Here is a 19,469-nt window from a genome sequence, read left to right as displayed (position 1 = left end):
GTAATAAAGCACACAGAAAGGCTAAATAAGAAAGGCTACAGAAATAGTAGTGGTAGGCGGGCGCTCTACCACTACTATTATTTTGTAATAAAGCACACTCCAATAAACTGCTGCTATTGCTCGCTGCGATCGGCTACACCGCGGCCGCCGTGAGGTGCAGCCACAAGTTTAGTGGCTAAGCGCACTGCGGCTTGCAACGGCGTTTGGCTTACATTTAGCGCTTCGTAGGCATCAAAATCGGAGTCCAAAATGAAATTTGAACTGCACGCCACGGTGACGTTTCCGAGGCGGAGCCTTGTGGCCCCGCCCCACTCCGCCGTAGCTTTTGCAGGCCAAGGCATTGAAGGAGGAAGGGGAGCACAGCAGAGGCAGTGTTTGATTGCCAATAAGTCCGCTTCTGCTGAACGCATTGAAATACTTTTTGCGGCAAAGTGATTCTGACATACCGTATTTACTCGATTCTAACGTGCCCTCGATTGTAACGCGCACCCGTTTTCCGTGACGACAAAAAAAAAAAATTAAAAGTTCTTTACAGTACCGCGCACCTCATGCTTTCAAACAGAAACAAAACTTTCTCTCATTTGGAAAAAACAGATTTCCTCCCGATGAACTGAAGTTCCGATAAATAAAAAAAGTCGCAGTTTCGCCCGAAAGGCGAAGCATCGAATGTAATAGCAAATTAAAGACTGCTATACGAAGTAAGGATAGCAGTTTTATCGACCGTATAAACTTGCAAACATTCGCTTACTAAATAAATTAACAAGCACGGTGTCACATGCGCACAAGCAAACATGAACACATCTCGCTCGTTGATCACGGAAACAAACTGTCAAAACGCTCGAGTGACGAAGCATGGCGAGCGAATTGACCTTCGTACGATCATGCCTCTCGCTTCAACGCGACGTATAAGCGGCGAAAACACGGTGCGCGTTGGACTTTCCCCGTCGCAGATTGCTTTCAAGATAGGGCCAAGGCAATCGTATCGCCAAAGTGGATCGTCGCAGATTACGTTCGGTCCGCTGAAACCGTTCCGCATTGCTTTGCTGGTGAAAATTGTCTCCTGTTTGCGCCAGTCTCGAACGCAAGTTTCGGATTCTCCAAATGCCCGTGATGCGGCCCGATTTCCGTCCGTCTCCGCACACATGATATCCTTTTAAATGCGGCTTCATGATGAACTCGGTACTTCATGCTGATAGAGCAGACGCAGAGAACGTGAAGACAGACGGTAGACTAGTGCCTCTAAGCACGTGTACTGCAGCACATGGAGGAAGCTACGGTAGTTAGGCTCGAGAGTAGCTAGGCTCGACGCACGTGCGAGACGGCCATTTTGAAATGCCGATGGCCATATGGTAACGCAGATTTAGGGTCGTACTCAATTCTAACGCGCACACAATTTTTGGACCTGTTATATCGGGGGGGAAAAATGTGCACTAGATTCGAGTAAATACGGTAACCTATTTTCACTTCAAATGTATTTCTCCACTTCGATAAAAAGTGGTTCAGGCAGGGCCTCTTTAAACCTTGATATAATGGAAGTCGGTAAAATCAGCAATTTGCTTCGTTATATCGAAATTTCATTGTATTGAAATTCGATCTTTTATGCAATTAAGTACAGTTGCTGATTGATTTTTCTTACTTGAAAAGGGGCTGCAAAATTTTCTGAATTATTGTGCAATCGAAGAAAGCAAATTTCAATGAAAAAACAATTTTGTTCAATTTGGGAGTCTATGACAAATGGTACGGTTTCATGTCACTCAACGATATCTTCACACGGCAGTACGAATTAAGCGAACCAGCCACGCTCTCGCGTCCACTCCGCCCCCGCAGCTGATAGCGTTGCCTGGACTGGGCCGACGCTATCATGAAAAGCGCCGGCAGCGGGGAGCGAATGCTTTGTTTGCATCTTGCCTCAACGCTTCTCCAAAACTCAAGATTATGCAACCTTCAATGCTAAATGCATGGGAAGACAGCTTACATGATGTCACGCCATCTCGACACGCCCACTCTTTACACACGCGGCATATTACCTCTTTAGCAAGGTGCGCGGCTGCATATGCGCTCAGCTGCGCTTACAGCCATACACAGCCACGGTAGAGACGCGCGCCAATTTACCCCCCACTCCCCTTGCTCGGCGGTCGCTCTTGTTGTGCTGCGCTCGATTTGAGAGGTGCGTTCGCAAGCGCCCGCTTGTAATTGAATCATTTGACCATCTGCATTCGTGGAAGTTTACATTTATTATCTCGGTATTCCTTTGCGGCGCTGTGAAATTTCGTTATATTGAAATCGCATGTAAACACACTTTGTTATATTGAGGTTCTAAATACATGGTGTTCTATGGACAAAAGGTTATGAAAAGTTAAATGCTTGGTTATATAGAGAATTTGTTACAGTGAAGTTCGTTATATTGAAGTTTAACTGTATTGGATCTTGTGGATTCCTTCACGACGCTGCAGTTGCTATTGCTAAGCTGTACACATGACAAACAGGCTTTGCTAGCATGGAAGTTTGGTCTAGTTATCACTGCATGACGAGTGAATTGCAGCACATGAGGGACACAGTAGATCACGAAAATGCTCGCAGAAATAGGCAGACACTCAAGATAAATGACAATTATTGTACGGTTGAATGCCTTTAAAACCCTGGGCCCATTTTCTCAGCCGATATAGGTCAGCTTTCTTAAAAAATAATTGCGATCACAATGCCTCACTTGAGCTATAACCATTATTTCAATGGCCCAGCCTAACCTGCACTCAAAGTGATCTGTTAGAGTACAGCGTCGCATGATAAAGTGACCTGTACATGTCTTAAGTGCACTCATCTTGCTTTGTTGAAGTTTTGTGTGTATGTTCATTTCAAGGTTATCTCTGTGGGAATTTTTATGGTCCTGCATGAGGGGTTTCATTATGGATCCTGACTGTTTAGATTGAGATTGTGTGGCTCCTGTTTCGGGTCACTATTGTTGTGCCTGGAACGTCAAATACTGAAGTAAAGACTGGCATGTAATCCGGTCGATCCCGGATATATCAAACTTGGATATATGGAATTATTGTCTATATCAAATAGTTGTAAAATTCTCTTGAAAATCCCATGTAAAGGTATAGAGATGTACTACGCATACATTGAACAGCCATTCACCGCCACATTCAACATATTGAACGCTGCGTTGCGCCTCTGGAAGTGCACTTTTCTAATTAATCATAATCTGTTCAAGGTTGGGAGATGGGTGTGTTCCAATCAACAATCGTTAATGCTTGCAGAGGACGAGTCTGCTGAATCATCCAACATGGAGGAAGAGGAAGAGAGTGAGGCTGGTGACACAGAGCCTGACACAGAGGAGCTGGCCCTGCTTGACGAGCAACTGGAGCGGCGAGGGGGACCATCGAGCAGTGGGGGTGGGCCTGGGGGCCTCGGAGGCTCTCGACCAGGCAGCCTGGCCCCCCAGCACCTGCAGTGGGCCCTGCGACAGAGGGACCCTGCTGGCCGCTCACATGTGACCTCTTCCGGTGAGTGTCAATCTCCGTCTTGGGTCTGGCTTGCCCACCGTTCTCGCAGCATGTGAGCCATGGGGCAAAGCTGACTTTCCTCATGGGGTGTCCACATAAGGGACTTTATGGGGTTCTGGGATGAGGTTATGGATGACATTTTCTGGTTATACTAAAGTTCTCATAGCATGCGAGCCATGGGGAAAAGCTTAATTTCCTCACGGGATGTCCACACAAGGGACTTATGTGGTTCTGGGATGAGATTATTGACGACATTGTTTCTGGTTAACTTCGTCTCTACCTTCCTGAAGTGGTAAGACCACCTGTTAAGGCTCAACGCTTCTACACCAACTACAAAATTTTCAGAAGCTGGCTACCTAGTGAAACCAGTTGTGCATGACTTTGGGCTAGTTGGTGTGGCTTTAGGAATGCAGGACAGTGGAATAAAGACAGGCAGATAGACACCAAGAGCACTTGGGGTGTTCCTTCCAATGTGTACTATTTCTCTAGCTGTGCTCTTGCCCTTCTGAAGCCAAGCAAAAGATTTCCCCTCTTGAACTACAGGGGACATTTTGTTGCTGTCGAATAAACAGTCTCCTGTCTTCTTGAGGAGTTCCACGAAGCTGCATTTCCTGGTGAATGCACTGTAGCATTCTATGATGCACTCTCCTTGCATTGGGGAAGTGTTGGGTCTCTCCCATATGCAAATGTCCTTTTACAGCCAGGAATGTTGCCTGAATGAATGTGTTGTTAGATGGCGGGCCACAAGTAAGCAGGACACGGTTCCAAGACCAGTTTACGTGGTCACACAATCTTGCAGAGGTTGAGGCATGTGGTGCTCGTCCATAAGCATACCAGAATCATTGTTGAGCATAAACATTGTGCGCCTTACTGTTCAATAAGTTGCTTGCCACTGCACTGTTCACAGAGCAGGCCTTTATCTTTTTGTGCTCATAGGAGTTGCCTGCAGGATGAATGCTTGCACATCTTGATAGTAGGCTCCGAGGAAATTTTTTTTCCCCCGTGACTAACATATTCTAAAGTCATGAATACTTCTTTAAACACCAGAGCAGGGCTCAGACAAGGGCTTGCTTTTCTCAGCCATGTCATGTCATCTTGATGAAATTTCAACTAATTGGCAGCTGATTCACCTCACTGCTCAATTTTGATTGTACATGTTATCCCTTTCAAATTTGTAAGCAGCATGATGCAAATTAAAGCATTTTGCATTTGTTTGAAATTAGTAGTCGCAAAGCCTGTTCCAATTTTGACACGAAAGCACAGCACTGCTTTGAGCTTTAAATTGAAACATTCACAGTGTCTGAGTGGTGTACAGAGTAAATGTAAATACTCTAACCTCGTTTTTAATGAAACGGGATATAAAAAAATAATGAGTATAACGAAGTGAAATTGTCCTGCCAACGGATATAATGAATTAGATTCGTCTCCAAAACCAAAATATAGCTGACCGTTGCGTGTCGAGTGCAAACTCCCGCGTCTCCACATCGAATGCATCGTCGAGCAACACTAGTCTTTCTCACCGCCATGCGTAGCTGCGCACCTGCACACAAGCAGCAGCTCACTATCGCACTTCTCCACTGACCTCTCTCTTGCGCGTACCTGGCTCCGTGAGCCGCGCCACGCTGTGCTGCTGTGCGTGGCAGTGCAAAACATTAGTGCAATGTTTCGTGGCACACCGGGCAGGCAAACGCACGGTGTTTATCATGTAAATTTATCGATCGAACGTTCTAGGTGCTAAATAGAAAAATGAAAAATAAATTGGCTGTAAATTGGGGTTTTCACGCGAGCAATTGTAAACTCAAACAAAGTATTACTTCCAAACAGCATTTACCTCTGTAGTAAGAGTGCAGGTTCTACACAAGCAGGAACTGCAAAGGCTCTTTATTTGCAGACGCTAGCTAAACCTAGAGTCACGAAGCTAAATAAGCTGACTCTGGCTCGACCTATTTAGAGTTGACGTCAACCTTGACATCGCAATGAGCAGATGACTGTCATTGCACCAATTTTTTGAAGATCCGGTGTTCGCTCGAGGAAAAAAAAAAAAGCCAACAAATTTTGGATGGCCATAGTGTGTGTGGGGAGGGGGGATGCGGATGCAACCATTATAAGAGTAAATATGGTAATATTTGAGGTTTTCCTTTTGGCCAGCTCAGGATGGCAGTGTGTTCTCAACACACTGCCACACACTTAATGCAAACCAATAAGGGTGTGCAGTGGTTTTTGAGGCAGCATTTGCAGTGTGCCTAGCTTGACAGTGGGGTGTGCCTCGTTCTGGGAAGGGTCGGTTTCCTTGGCAGGGACGGGTGGCCTGGTGTACATCGACCCAGGCTCGCTGCGCCGATCAGCTGCCGTGGCTGCAGCGGCAGCTAGCGGCGCCAGCTCGGGCTCGTCTGTTGCTGCGGCTGCCGCTCTGGCTCCCGAGCTGAGTCCCGGTACAACTGCTGTGGGGCTGGCACGAGCCTTTGGTGCAGTGCTGCGGCAGATAGCCGACCTGCTTGGCTCACTGCAGGACAACCAGAACCAGGCCGGCCTTGGGCTTCCCAAGATGTTGGAGGTCTCCTACCAAGACACACTCAACATGCAAGTGAGTAGCCCTCGAGGTTCGCTAGGCTTTAGGTTGAGCATAGGTTGAGCAAGTTAATGTAACTGTGTTTTTCGCTTGAAAGCATGATCAGGTTGAGGATGTAGAGCTACAATTTCCTGTTCTCTTCTTGCAGTAAACTTCACACTTTGATTCTTACGTTTCTTAACTTTTCATTTTGTCGGTTTCCTATGAAAAGAAATTGAGAGCCTGAATGAAAATTGCTCCCAGAGGCATCCAGAATTTGACTTTCTTTGAAGCTCCACAGTTCTCGTTCACATTGGTTCAGCACTTCTGCCATATATTAAAGCGTTTCGCTATTTGAATGGCTAAGGCCCAAGCTGAAGATTCTTGGTAAGGTGGAAGGGCTCTTTTGGGATGCTTTATCAGTCTCCATTTACCTTCGTCTCTTTTGGCTTAACTAAAATTCAGTGTGTGATGGGAGAACTGAAATGCAGACTGCACAGTGTACAGCATATGTGAAAGCGGTTTGTGTAATAAGTGGTCTGAGGGTACCGCATGAAAATATATGTCAAAATGTAACCCTTCCAAGTTTCACTACTGTGTTGAAGTTGTGCATGAGAGTGGTAAACATTGACTCCACTGCCACAGGCCTACCTGGACTACCACCTGAAGCCCACTTGGGACTGGCTTGTGGCTGTCATGGACTCCACAGAAGCCCAGCTTCGCTTTGGCTGTGCCCTGAGCAACCACTCAGACCCAAGCAGCACACTGGCCACTCCACGAACACGGAGGGGGCTCTTTGAAGATCGCTTAGTCGCTGCTGGAAGCCTGGACGGCCGCCGGAGGAACCGCCTTACAACCTATGGTAAGCATTTGATAATGTTAAAGGGATGTTAAAGACAATAAGTGTTCAGACCAGCAATCGACAGCCTTTTGGGCCAAGAAGCCAAAATGTAACCATAGAGCCAGCCATTTGGCAAGTCATAAGGCTGAAGGAGGGATCAAACGACGAGCAATATTCTAAATTTTCGCTTACAGGGACATCACTTGCATTGTTTGCAGTGAAAGTGTAGTTGAAAATGGATTTGCGCTCCTCCCATTAGCATTATTTTCACATAGTTTCTAAATGTGGCAATAGGATGCTCGTAGCCGCTCGAGTGATTCGCATGTTATATGTGATGCCATGCAGAAGTAAAAGTATTCTGGAAAGTAGTCATTCTGAACTACAGCTTTTAAGGCTGAGACAGATTAATACTGGTATACAAATGTAATGTGTTTATTTCATCACATATGTAAGCATTTTACACTGATGTGGTGTGGCAAAGTTCTGTGATTCTCAGGTGTTTGCCTCAAAGCAACGCCTTTAACCTTTGCACCAGGATGGCCAGATGAAGCCATGCCGAAAAACAAGATGGGCTGGCAGTGTACTTTATGCAAGAGGACGTGAAACCACTGCTTATGTAGGGCCTGGTTACATAGGCTGTTCTCGGACACTATTATAAAGCTTTTGTACGTGTTGCTTTTGCACTCTTTAGTTCAAAAGAGCGACGAAAACTGCTCTAGCCTTAAAATGTAGCTTAAAAAAAATAAAAAACAAGACCTGTTTTTCTGAAGAATGCCCTCCCAAAATTTATTCCCATTGTTTATTCTTACATGACCTCCCTGTACTAGCAATATTGCACTTGAACTGCTTTTTATATTTTGAAAAGAATGTGTGCATGCAAGTGATCATGCTCTTGCAATCGCATGGCTTTTTTGCTGCCTCGAAAAGCTACTGATTGAGCATGTGCAAATGTTATTTAAAGCACATTCATATTTGAGTATGGTAAGCAGAACCTGCCTGGAATGCTCTTTTTTTTTAACATTGATATGAACTTCGTCACCAGCCATGATGGCTCACTAATTATGATGTCCTGTTGATGGTAAAGCTGGATTCACAGGACAGAAGTTATCGTAGACAAATAAATCGCTTGATGTAGTATGAGACCACTTAGCAGCTATCATTCACACTACAGCGGAGAAGAGCAGATGACAATGCGTACAGGCTAACACAACAGTCGCATCAGTGAATAGACGACAGCAGAAGCCTGTCAGAATGCTGTACGCATTCACTTGCAGCCACCGAGCTAACAGGGGGAGCTACGCTAGACGTCTGTTGCACACGTTTCAATTCATTGAGCGACTTGGACTCTATTGAACATGGTTGCTGCCAAGTCTTTCACCATCAGTACATCTCTCGTCGAAAAGTTCTATTGTGGTTTGGTGTTTGGCCGTATTGTGAGCTGCTTCACGGTGACTGCGTGAGTGCAGCAGGAACAGGTGATAGATGATCTCGTGATATGCAATCCCTAGAGGTGAAATTGCGATTTGATCTGCTTGTGAATATGACTTAGGCTTGAGCTTGTGGGTTCAACTGGGTTGGTGTTTGCAAAGTGAAGTTAAGTGTTATTTGCAATATTCTGCAGGTTCCGAGGGAGTGTCTGCCAGGAGGGACTTCCTCTCGTATGCATTGTCGCTGATGCGTGCTCACAACAACGAGCATTTTGACTCCCTGCCAGTGATGGATGTTGCTTCGCTGAAGCATGTGGCATACGTCTTTGACGCGCTCATTTACTTCATGCGTGCGGGAGCAGATGACTCTGAGACTCTACGGGATGGATTCCTTCTCCTAGATCCGTGGTACGCGGAGGTAAGCGCCTAGATTATGCACTTCTTCACTTTTTTCGTGTTTCTAGAGTGTGCAATAAAGCTGAGCCTGTGATTGGAAATTTGGGTTAAACAGGGGCTGGGGAGTCATGTTCTTCATTGGATCAGTTTCAGGGGCATCTAGTCCACTAATTTATCCAGCGAATGTGCCCTCCCTGAAAGTGATATCTGTGAAAGCGATACGACCCCCGGTCCTTGAACTTCATACAAATTACATTGGGCTACCATGGTAGTCCAGTGGCTGTGGGATTCCAGTGTGGTATTCTTGAGCAATCGTTTTTGGTGGTACAATCACTTCCGTAAGATTTTGCATGACGTGGCACTGGATGCTTTTAATTATATTGAAGAAATTTTCCTGGTACTGAGAAAAGATAGCAAGCATGGCACAATGCCAAAACCACTATTGGCCATGTACACCAATGCATCCTGTGCCGAGTAGTCAAACCTCATGAAATCTCGCAAAAGTGATTGTATCCTCAAAAGTGAGAGCCCAAGAATACTGCTGCTGTTGCTGAACAAAACGTTGCTGGCTTATCACAGTGGCTGCATTGTAATGGAATGTTTGCAAAACTGCATGTTAACCCTCCACTGCGTGCGTCTCATAATCTGTAATGTATTTTGGACATCAAACCCAATCGGTCATTCAATCAATCACTCATGTTCCTGGCTATATTGGTACAGCCTGTGTGACAAGTAGGGCTTGTCCAGTGTGCATAAGGATCACAATCCCGCAATCTGACTGTTCCGTCCAGGACTACAATGAAAATGAAGATCCCGAGGAAGAGGCTGGCGGAGGCAGCTCAGCCATGCAGGTTGACATGGACAGCTGCTGTGAAGAGGAAACCACAGCCGCTGCCTCCGGCACTGCAGGGGAGGGTGCCTCGGCAAACACGGCAGCTGCGGGCAGCAACCGTGGTCGTCGACACCCCTTCTTCCAGCGTTCCGACTCGACCCTCTGCCTGGGATGCCAGGCTCCCGACCCTTTCAGCACACCACTGGCCCAGGTATGGTGACCCGATTCTGCAAAGCTATTTTTGCACCTTAAGCTACTGAAGCAGTGCTTGTCGTAGCACACGGAGAACTCACCCTTGCACTTGTGGGTAGGTTTCTGTGGCACTGAAGAGAAAGCTACAGGTGCAGCGCTTCTGTACATATGTTACTGCACCAAGTAGTCCATCAGAGTTTCATATCACTTTCTGTTTCAGTACAGTTACTGTATTGGCATAGATTGTTGCTTGCAACAGCTTCTTCATTGCCAAACACATAAGAGCAAAGTGATAAAGATAAAATTCAAATTGATTTATGTTGTGTCCTACTTTTTAAGCTAAGTGTTGTATCAAATTATATTGCAACAAAATTTTCAACTGTGTAAAAATCAGTTTCGGAATATTTAGATATACAGTAGCCTTTGTGCAATATTTTACGCATGAAACGTGCGCATATCTACCTTCTCCTATTGCACGCATCTCCTTCTCACGCACTGCCATGCGCGGTCCAAGCACCGTATCTTGGAGGTAATCTCTCTGCGGCAAGTGCTGGGCAAGCTGAAATAGTTGGTGCCTTGATATGCGTTGGGTTCCCGCGCGTCTTGTATTGGCGGTCACGCAATCTCAAATTTCCGAGACACATGGCGAAACGTCGCTCGCATTGTGACAGCAAGTTTGGGGTCATCGAGTAAGATTTGTTGATGCTTGCCTGAGTGCATGTGATACCAATAAAACTACGAACCCTACTTCGTGTAGGTGTTCCTATGCCATCGCCATCTGTGTTCCGCCTTTCTAGCGAAACTGACTTTTTAATATTTTTTTGCTCAGTACGAATATTCATACCTTTTTACACTTTTGTTTATAATTTGTGGGTACCAGCAGTGGGCACTAAGCGTGGTCAGCCATGGCGTCCAAGTTTTACGCCGCCGCGCAACGCAACAAAATGACACAACCACATTTTTGAGCAATAATTTCGCCCAAAAATGTGGTTTCACGAATGCACATGCCGTGCTGCGGTGTAGCAATACTTTTGTAACTCGTCACTTCTGTTAGTTCAGTGCACATGAGCAAGTCTTCGAGGGAGACGTTGCCAGTCTTTGCTACATGGAACCTTAGTGTCAGAATTCATAACATCATGAGAAGCTGGCGAAGAAATTTTCAAGCTGGTGTCAGCACCTGCCTTTTGTTTATGAGCCTTTTCTAGCTCACCACTCTTCCTTTAACTATAACAAAAGTTTATTTAGTATTCCGGAACCGTAATCCACCAACATAGCTTACTATTTCTCTGTAGTGTGGTTACACGTGCATGAAATCCTCTATTGAAGAGCTTCTTTAATTTGAACAAATTTCCAGGCTCCTTGGAGCTCAGTTACAGCAGCCGACTGATTTTCCGGACTTCGCGGTGACTGAAAAATAGTCCGAAAAAACTGAACAGTCCGAAAAAACTAACAGTCCGCAAAACTCGAGCACCCCCCCCCCCCCCCAAGAAAAAAAAAATTATGAGGCTTAGAGCGGCTTCAGAAAAATGACGCAGTTTTGCCCAAAAGGCGGAGCATCGATTGCGATAGCAAATTAATAGACAGCTATACGAAGTAAGGATGTTAGTTTTAACAGCCGTATAAAGTTGTAAATGTATGTGCTTACTAACTAAATGAGCACGGCGTCACGTGCGCACAGGTTACGTGAGCACATCTCGCTCGATGACCGCGGAAACTCGTTAAAACGCTGGAGTTAGAATGCGCGTCAGAAGCAGTGGGCAAATTGACCTTCACACTGTCTATTCTCGCTTCAACGCAAACGTCGAAAAAAAAAAGAAGAAAAAGAACAGCGCACACGAAGCTACTGGCACTCAGCGCACTCCCTTTGTACCCATCGCAGATCGCTTTGAAGATGAGTCTCCCGCAGGTGCACACTTCGGCCACATAGCAGATCGCTTTCAAGATACGGTGCTTGCGCGGCAGCTCCGTTGGCAGCAGCCGCAAGAACTGAACGCAGCTCCCCACCATCTCCGTCGCATTCTCCCTCCCTGTGCCCCACGAGCGAACGAAGTCCGCGCGCTTCCGGCCGCTTCCTCGCTTCCGGCCGCCTTCCTCTCTCCCGTATACGTTGCCGGCTCACCCTCGCAAGCTTTCACAAGTTTCGGTTGCGCCGTACACTGTGTAGAAGTAGTGATTTTATTGAAGAAGAAAATGACGCTTATTTTCTTCAATAAAATCACTACTACTACACAGCCTACGGCGCAACTGAAACTTAAAAAAACAAAAAAAAAAAAAGGGGGATTCCGCTGAAGTGATTATGGCGATACTGCTGAGCTGACCGAAAAAAAAAAAAAAAAAAAAACGAAGGAAGTGCCCCTTTTTCGAACGTTTTGTCAGTCAAGGCAGAGCGGGCATGGCCTCCGAGACTGGAGGATAGCGTGCGTCAACCAATCTTGAAGGCTATACAGGGGGCCACTGGAAGCCTAGATCGGGTAGCGTGGCACGGAGCGAGCGATTTAGTCCGGAAAATCGAACATTGGCACCTAGATTCGTCTGAAAAATCGGTCGCGAAAAAGTATTAGTTCTATGGGAACCCTAGCGGTACATATATGAAGTCCGGAATATCCAACAAGTTCGAATTTTTGGAGTCCGAAAAATCCATCTGCTCCTGTATTGAGATTCGACTGTTCATGCAACGTTTCCTAATTTGCAGTTGGCCCACATTCACATGCGGTCACATTCCATGATTGAAGAGCTCCTAGGTTATGCTCCTATGCCTAGGTTATGTTGGTTATGTTATGATCTAAAAACAATGTGCATTTTTTTTAAAGTTAGTGCAGGTATGATAGATTCTTTTTCGCTTCTCCTTTCTTTATAATTACAGAAAAGTGTTCTATTCATAATTCACAACGTCACTGCATGACCTTCACAAAAGGCTGGCCAGGCAACCTCTGTACACTCCTACTGTCCACAGCACCGTATTAGTAATATTGCTTAAGAAATACTGCAACAGTTTTCATGGTCAATCCTACTAAGAAAGCTGGGAGGGTCAGGTTGCAGAAGCAGCAGCTGTGTGCTGTCCTGGCTGCATGCAACTCTAATTGTTCATTATGATGTCATAGTCAAAAGTCATAGCCAAGCCTAGTAAAGAGGAAGAGGACAACAACCTAGCTTATTGGCAAATCGAGATTTTTGCAGCTTCCAACGTTTTTGTACCTAACTGAGCACACGTGGTTTGGTACAAGTAAGTCATTAATCTATTTTTGTTGTAAGCGCTCTTCTTATGGCACCTTCAGCTGACAGCACTTGTGCCGTGCTGCATGTTCGTCTGGATGCCATGCACGTGGTGGTGCATATTTGGCTGGGGCAAGCACGACACGAGCGCACGCCACGATGCCATCGCAAAGATTGAGCGTGGTGCGATTCCAGTGTGCAGCGGGTGCCAGCAGACGACAAAAGCTGGTCGTAGTAGTTCAGTCGCCATTTCATAGCAGGCGATTGCAATAGAAGCCATGTCTCTGCATGTTTCGCACAAAACTGCTTTTGCTGCTAGAATTCAGTAGCTCATTGGTTATCGAAGACAACGCAATGGATCATTTCCGTTATCCAGGAGCACCAACGAGAGCAGCCGTCGAAGCTGGACAATTTCGTCACTGACGTTGTTGCATCCTACGATGATGAGCAGTTATGAAGCTGCATCATCAAATTCTGCACTTGATACTGCAACTTTCATTTTAGACATTTCTGTAGTTTGTTTTCAGTTTGAAAGGCACTTCAGGCTAAGTCGGAATACAGTCAAACCTCGACATAACGAACCTCGATTTAACGAAATTTGTGATGTAACGAATTATTTTTATTTTTACATGGAATTAATGAAACCTCGAATTGATGAAATTCGCAATATAACAAAGTTTTTCGCTGCAAGATCAACTTCGTTATATCAAGGTTCAACTGTATATCCAAGGTGCTGACAGTGGAGTTTGCAGCCTCATACCAGTACCCCAAGAATCATTCGCATGGTGAAATCATTCGTCAGTTTGCATCCCAAAAATTTGTCATCAATAAAACGCTTCACTTTGTACACGCTGCTGCGAACCACAGCGAGTGTAATGCAGCTAGTGACAACTGGCTTCTGAATGAACTGTCCCTCGCACAGAGTGCTACAGTCGCAAACTCGCACTTGGTGGCTCACACGTTCGTCTGGCATGTAGCAGAATGTGAAACTAGGCCGGTGTTTGACGTAATTTCCGCTGCTTTGCCACATTGCCAGAGTGGCTCAGCCGAACGTACCATTACAGTAAAATCTCATTACTACGAACCCCACAATAACAAACTTTTCAGATTAATAAACTTTTCAGAAATCCCCCACTGACTTCTTTAGCTTGATTGAGTAAAGATATTTCAGTACTACGAACTTCAGAATACCGAACTTTTCAGAATAGCAATCGTTATTCGGTTTCAGTGTTATGTTAATAACGCCTCTGTACTACGGATTAATATTCCAAAATCTGGGGATTCTTAGATTTCCGTGTATCCAGTCACGACAGCTGAAACAGGAGGCTAACAGACGACAAGGCACAAAAAGCGGACGCCGCTGAGCATGGGTTCATAAACATGAGGCAGCGCCTGAGGGGAAAAAAAATGTACACTGGCACGCAGCATCGGAAAGCGTGGCGTCCGCCTCTCGAAAGGCCAATCGCCCACAATAATTACTCCACGAGTTCCGAAAAAGACTAGAAAGCAGCGTGACGGTCACGCAAATCGGTGACAGCGTCGCAGTCACAAGGGAAACGGCTGTCGCCCGCGCGCACATACAGGTTCTTTCGTGCACACCTTTTCTGTACCAGCCAACACTAAGGATGGCAGATGACACGCCGGCGTGCATTGAAGTGGGTCCGTCCCTGGTTTAGGATGACGCCCTTGCACTCTACAGCGGCGCAGTGTGCCTGAAGGGCCCGCGTGGAAGGCCCCGCGTGATCGCGTCGGGCATCACCGCAGAATACTTTCGCTCTCGACTTGTTGCTTTTTCATTCCAAGGCAAGATAACAGTGTGTCAGCTGAACAGTCAGGCGAGCCCTTCTTTCTGAGAAGGTCCCGAAGTGGCTTTTGTGTCACGCGCAGGATCGTTCAAACACTAGCTGCGACGACGCATCAGGTGTTGCGAGCGCATGCTCCACCCAGACAAGTGTCGCCTAGCAACGGAGGCGCACTCTTCCTTCTTTCGCCTGTCTTTCCGCGCGCCTCTTTCTGGCTTTTTTCTGTGGCAATGAAGGGAAAGCTACGGAGGCAAAGTGAGCACAAGTGAGAGCACTTCTGAAAAGAGTTCCACGTTTTAATCCACATTGGTTTAGGCTGGGGAAAAGAAAACATAAACACCACTGAGTGTAAAAGTTTACTTATTTTGTGGCTTTTCCCTTCTGTGTCTGGGCAAGCGCAAAACCATCGCAGGTGGAAGCTGCGTCGATTCAGCGTCTGTTCTAAGCAACCAAAAGCACTGTCAAGCGCTGCCGGTCTACTTGGCACGATAATACATTGCAGCATCCACGCGCCTCTAGCTTTCCCTTCATTGCCACGGAAAGTTGTCTGCGAGTATAGCTGTGCACGCGGAGAAATGTAACCTCCATACTCGCAGGGTTGCCACACAGTCACACTTTGTACTTTCCGGGCAGTGTCATTTACATGTGCTTGTGCTTTAAAATAGTTCAGGTAACTGTGCAGGTAACGCAACTGTCTCGCCTTGAGCGAGACAGTTGCAGTGCTCACAGCAAGGAACGTGAAAAAAAAAAAAAAAAAAAACAAGAAGCATTGCGCTTTGGAGGCGACATGGCGCTTCCTTTTTGTCTACTTTTCTTGCCTTTAGCGTCTGTTTTGAGCGCGTCACTCTTATTACACGGTGCTCCGGAGGTAAGCGGGGCCAGAATCTATGATGACAACTTATGAACCGATGGTTTAACTAGGTTAACTGGCAGAATGGATAATTTTGGATTTTTCACTATAAAAACTTTTCAGAATTTTGTTATATCTAGATTTCACTGTACATTCTTCATCCTTTTCATAGTGTGTAATCATCAGCTGCATAGGCTCCTCCTCCCAGAGGCTCTGTCTAAAGTGCCAAATCAAAGTGTTGCCGAGGCCTCCATCTCATAGTGTGAAAATGACTTCCGATTGTGGTCTACACCACCTCCACACTTGCTATCTGCTGAAGCCTTGTGTGGCTTCGCGGCAAACTGAAGTGCATTTATATGTGAATTTTAACCTAGGTAAGACTTCGTGGCAAAGGAGGTTGCCCCTAGGTGTACCTGAAGGCAATATTCATGGCTAATGCAGTAACCATGCTTGCAGGATAACTTTTCATGCTATTATTGCCTTTGTGCAGTGCCTGTCAATCTTTCTATTCTCTGACATTAGAAAGAGAGATACTATTGCTATCTGAATGATCTGTAACGGCTAGAAGGCAGGTCTGCCTTGATGGTATCATGTCTCACTGCATTCTTTTATTCTATTGTCCACATGCCACATGCAGGCTTTGCCACTAGCTGATCGACCTCAGTTGCTGACACCCACAGCAACACGCCAGGAGCTGTTTGGGGCACCTCGCATACCGCAGGCCTCTAGTGGAGGCGAAGGGGGGCCCTCACCCCTCTTACCCCCTCGGCTGGGCCTGTCAAGGGCCTCGGGGAGCAGCCTGCTCACAAGCACGGGACGCGTGGCCGAGGTCACCCGAGCACCCATCATCGTGGCTGCACCGTCATCGGCGCGCAAGGTGCCTCCTGTCGCAGCAGCGTCGACAAGCTCTGCGCCGGCCCAGGAGGGTGCTGCTACCATTCCAACTTCATCGGGGTTGGGCGGACCCTCGTCATTGCCCTCCACTCAAGGAAAATCCAGCGTCATTGTTCTTGCTGGCTCCCACCGGAGCCAGGGACAGTCGGTGAGGAGCCTCAAGTTTTTCATTTTTCTTTTCTTTCCGCTAAGATTATGTGTAGCTGTGTTGAACTACCAGTGGGCAGTAGGCTGGATATGGCAAGCAATCCAGCGTAATGCATCCTGCAGCAGGCCTTATAAAAGTTCCTGCCTGTCTCTTTTATCAAACGAACATGACCTAGCAAGTTAGCTTTTCAGATGTGTGCACTGACATGTTGAGTGGGACGAAACATTTTTATATGTGACTTCCAATACTATCCTGCGTCAGTATACTGTTCTGTAAACTCTTCTCTCTCCCCTTTTTTGGCTTGCTAGCCATCTCTTTCTATGACTGATTTTTGGCTACTTGGCCTGCTGCTCCAAAAGGTTGCCGAACCCTGGTGTGTAGGATTGTTGTCATGTATTACAACAGAACAAGGACTGTGGGGTGTACGAACACAGGATACAGTGGGAACTTTCTTACAACTCTTTTTTTTTTTTTTTTTTTTTGACATGCAGTCACTGACTAAATTTTCGGACTTCCCCGCGGCATCATTTGGAGCGGTCTCCACTTGCATCAGTCCTTCTCCCTGTAGACTGCAGCAACTGTTGTTAACCCTTATACACTCGAACGCGCAAGAGAGAGAGGTCAGTGGAGAAGTACAATAGTGAGCTGCAGCTTGTGCACAGGTGCGCAGCTACGCGCGGCGGTGAGAAAGACTAGTGATTCTCGACGACGTATTTGACGCGGGAACGCGGGAGTTTTGAACTGCCGAGGCGAACGAGTATCGAAATCTGCGGAAAGAGATGTACTCAGCATGTAACAATTGGGCATTTTTTGATTTCGGAGATGAATTTAGTTCGTTATATCCATTGGAAGAACAATTTCTCTTCGTTCAAACGAGGTTTTAAATATATGGATCCCTAGGCGGATTCCAAGCGGAATTATATCTACAGTGAACGACCGATTTTCCGGATGCCCGATTTTTATAGACATGCCCGATATTTCGGACACCTTTGCGGCACCACCCATAGAGTCAATGTATGAAAAAGTCTGAAATTTCGGACGCAAAAAACCGTTGCCGGTTCGATTTTCCGCACTTTTTGTTATGACCGCAGGTTCGAAAAGGCATTTATCGCATTTTAGGCCTAGCTGCTTGGACATTCGCCATCAAGCTTCCGGATGTTCTGTGCCGTGTTTTTCATTTAATGGACGATGGCATCGAAGCGCAGACAGCACGCAAGGGTCTAAAATTTTGCATAATGCCAGTTCCCGAAAGTCAGCTTCGCCGCAATACTGCAGTGTTACGCAATCAAGCATAAGCAATGTATTGCGGCAAAGCATACCAAGAGTGCGAAGGGGCAACTACTGTGAGACATAAAATGTGTTCAATGATTATACACGTGTGCACCCCCCGTCCCCTGTCACAGTACGAGCACCGAGACGCCTAATAATTGTACTAGCAGGCCTTTAACCGTATGCGTTCAATATTTTTCACCAAATGCGACCCTCCAGGGTCAAGTTGTTTTATTGCAGATTTAAAGTCCCTATTCCAAAAAAAAAAAAAAATTACTAAATTTTTTTAGTGACCATGAAGTCACAAAAAAATATTTTCCGTAAGTAAATATGCTTTGTGTTATTCGTGAATACTGAGGGGCTTGCATAAGTACTTATAAGAATAAAAAATAGATACATTGAAATACATATATTTCGATTCGACACTTGGGCAGTAATCAGCATCAGAGAAATCGCCGCTCAACTCACTTGCAGCAGAGCAACCAGCGCGAGCACTCATAGCGTAATGGAATCATGTATGTGAGTGCATGCAAGAAAACTCTATGGTTGTGCACCCGTCAGAAAAACCAAACGAGTGAGAAACTTGCAGTAATCCTTTGTCCCATCACCAACGAGGGGCAATCATTTTCACAAATCTTGAGAAAAATGCAGGCATGGCAGCATCTTTCGTATACAGCGGCATTGTTTGTAATATACCAGAGCCCGCCTGTGAACAGACGTAATCCCCTGTGAGCAATAAATGAGCGAGCATGTAGTGGTGACCCTTTGAGGGAATAGAAACCAGATAAACATCAGTTTTTATGAGCGCAACAAACTGAAAGAGCCCGCAAGACAAAACCAAAACTAATTGCCACGCGCCCACACACACGAGGACGCGCGAGTGGTTGCTGAAAAAGCAGCGTAATGAAGCCATGGAATACGGTGACTATGAAGCAAAAAAAAAAAACACGAAATTCCTTGTATCCTTGTATACACAGGGTGGCAGCACTTACTGACCAACAGGGTTCAAAATTGGCACGTTTTTCTAACTGGGGATGCGCGACTCTCGTGCATCCCCTGATGCGGTTTTCCCCTCATGGCTCGTGTCTCCTGTAGTCCGGCTTTGGCACTTGCACGGAGCAAGAAACCTTTAGGAATGGAAACTCCGCCAGTTGCGGCGGCCAGAAAATGTCACAAGCCCGCGGAGCCACTATCATGCTGGCGGCTGAGAAAAATTATCGCCGTCTTGGCTGCCAAGGCAACCACGTGTTTTGCTCCCGTTCGCGGCCGCGCATGTTGCTCCCGTTCGGCCGCGCGCCTCACAAGTTCTACTGAGGGCACTCACGCGTCCCACCTGCGTCCTATCTTAGGCTAGCAAATTCCGAACAAGGGTACACTGCACGTATCAGCGCTGTTAGTATTACGGCCCTCGAACAGACACCGCTGTTCTTTGACTTAAAGGCCCACAAAAATATTACGGCGTGCACGCTGAAGCAAACGCGGAACGCCCGTGTCGTCTTCTTCGCGTCTGCTTTGAGCAGGAGACACGGGCGCCGCTGAAGAGAACGCGCCCGA

General features: G+C 46.4%; 1 protein-coding gene across 16 annotated transcripts in view; it reads left to right on the top strand.

Annotated features, from left to right (window-relative positions):
- Positions 1–19,469, top strand: part of LOC119461340 (E3 ubiquitin-protein ligase UBR5) — a 135,201-nt gene that overhangs the window by 86,809 nt on the left and 28,923 nt on the right. For 15 of the 16 annotated variants that reach the window (XM_049672497.1, XM_049672494.1, XM_049672489.1 and 12 more), the window contains 6 exons: positions 3,258–3,503; positions 5,783–6,087; positions 6,697–6,913; positions 8,514–8,737; positions 9,507–9,758; positions 16,242–16,646. In XM_049672497.1, the coding sequence (XP_049528454.1) occupies positions 3,258–3,503; positions 5,783–6,087; positions 6,697–6,913; positions 8,514–8,737; positions 9,507–9,758; positions 16,242–16,646 (1,649 nt within the window). The remainder of the gene's footprint in view (positions 1–3,257; positions 3,504–5,782; positions 6,088–6,696; positions 6,914–8,513; positions 8,738–9,506; positions 9,759–16,241; positions 16,647–19,469) is intronic. The other variant, XM_049672487.1, reaches the window with a different exon arrangement.

Source organism: Dermacentor silvarum, chromosome 8, assembly GCF_013339745.2.
Source record: "Dermacentor silvarum isolate Dsil-2018 chromosome 8, BIME_Dsil_1.4, whole genome shotgun sequence".
Taxonomy (NCBI): Eukaryota; Metazoa; Arthropoda; class Arachnida; order Ixodida; family Ixodidae; genus Dermacentor; species Dermacentor silvarum.
This window is presented reverse-complemented; position numbering and strand designations above follow the sequence as displayed.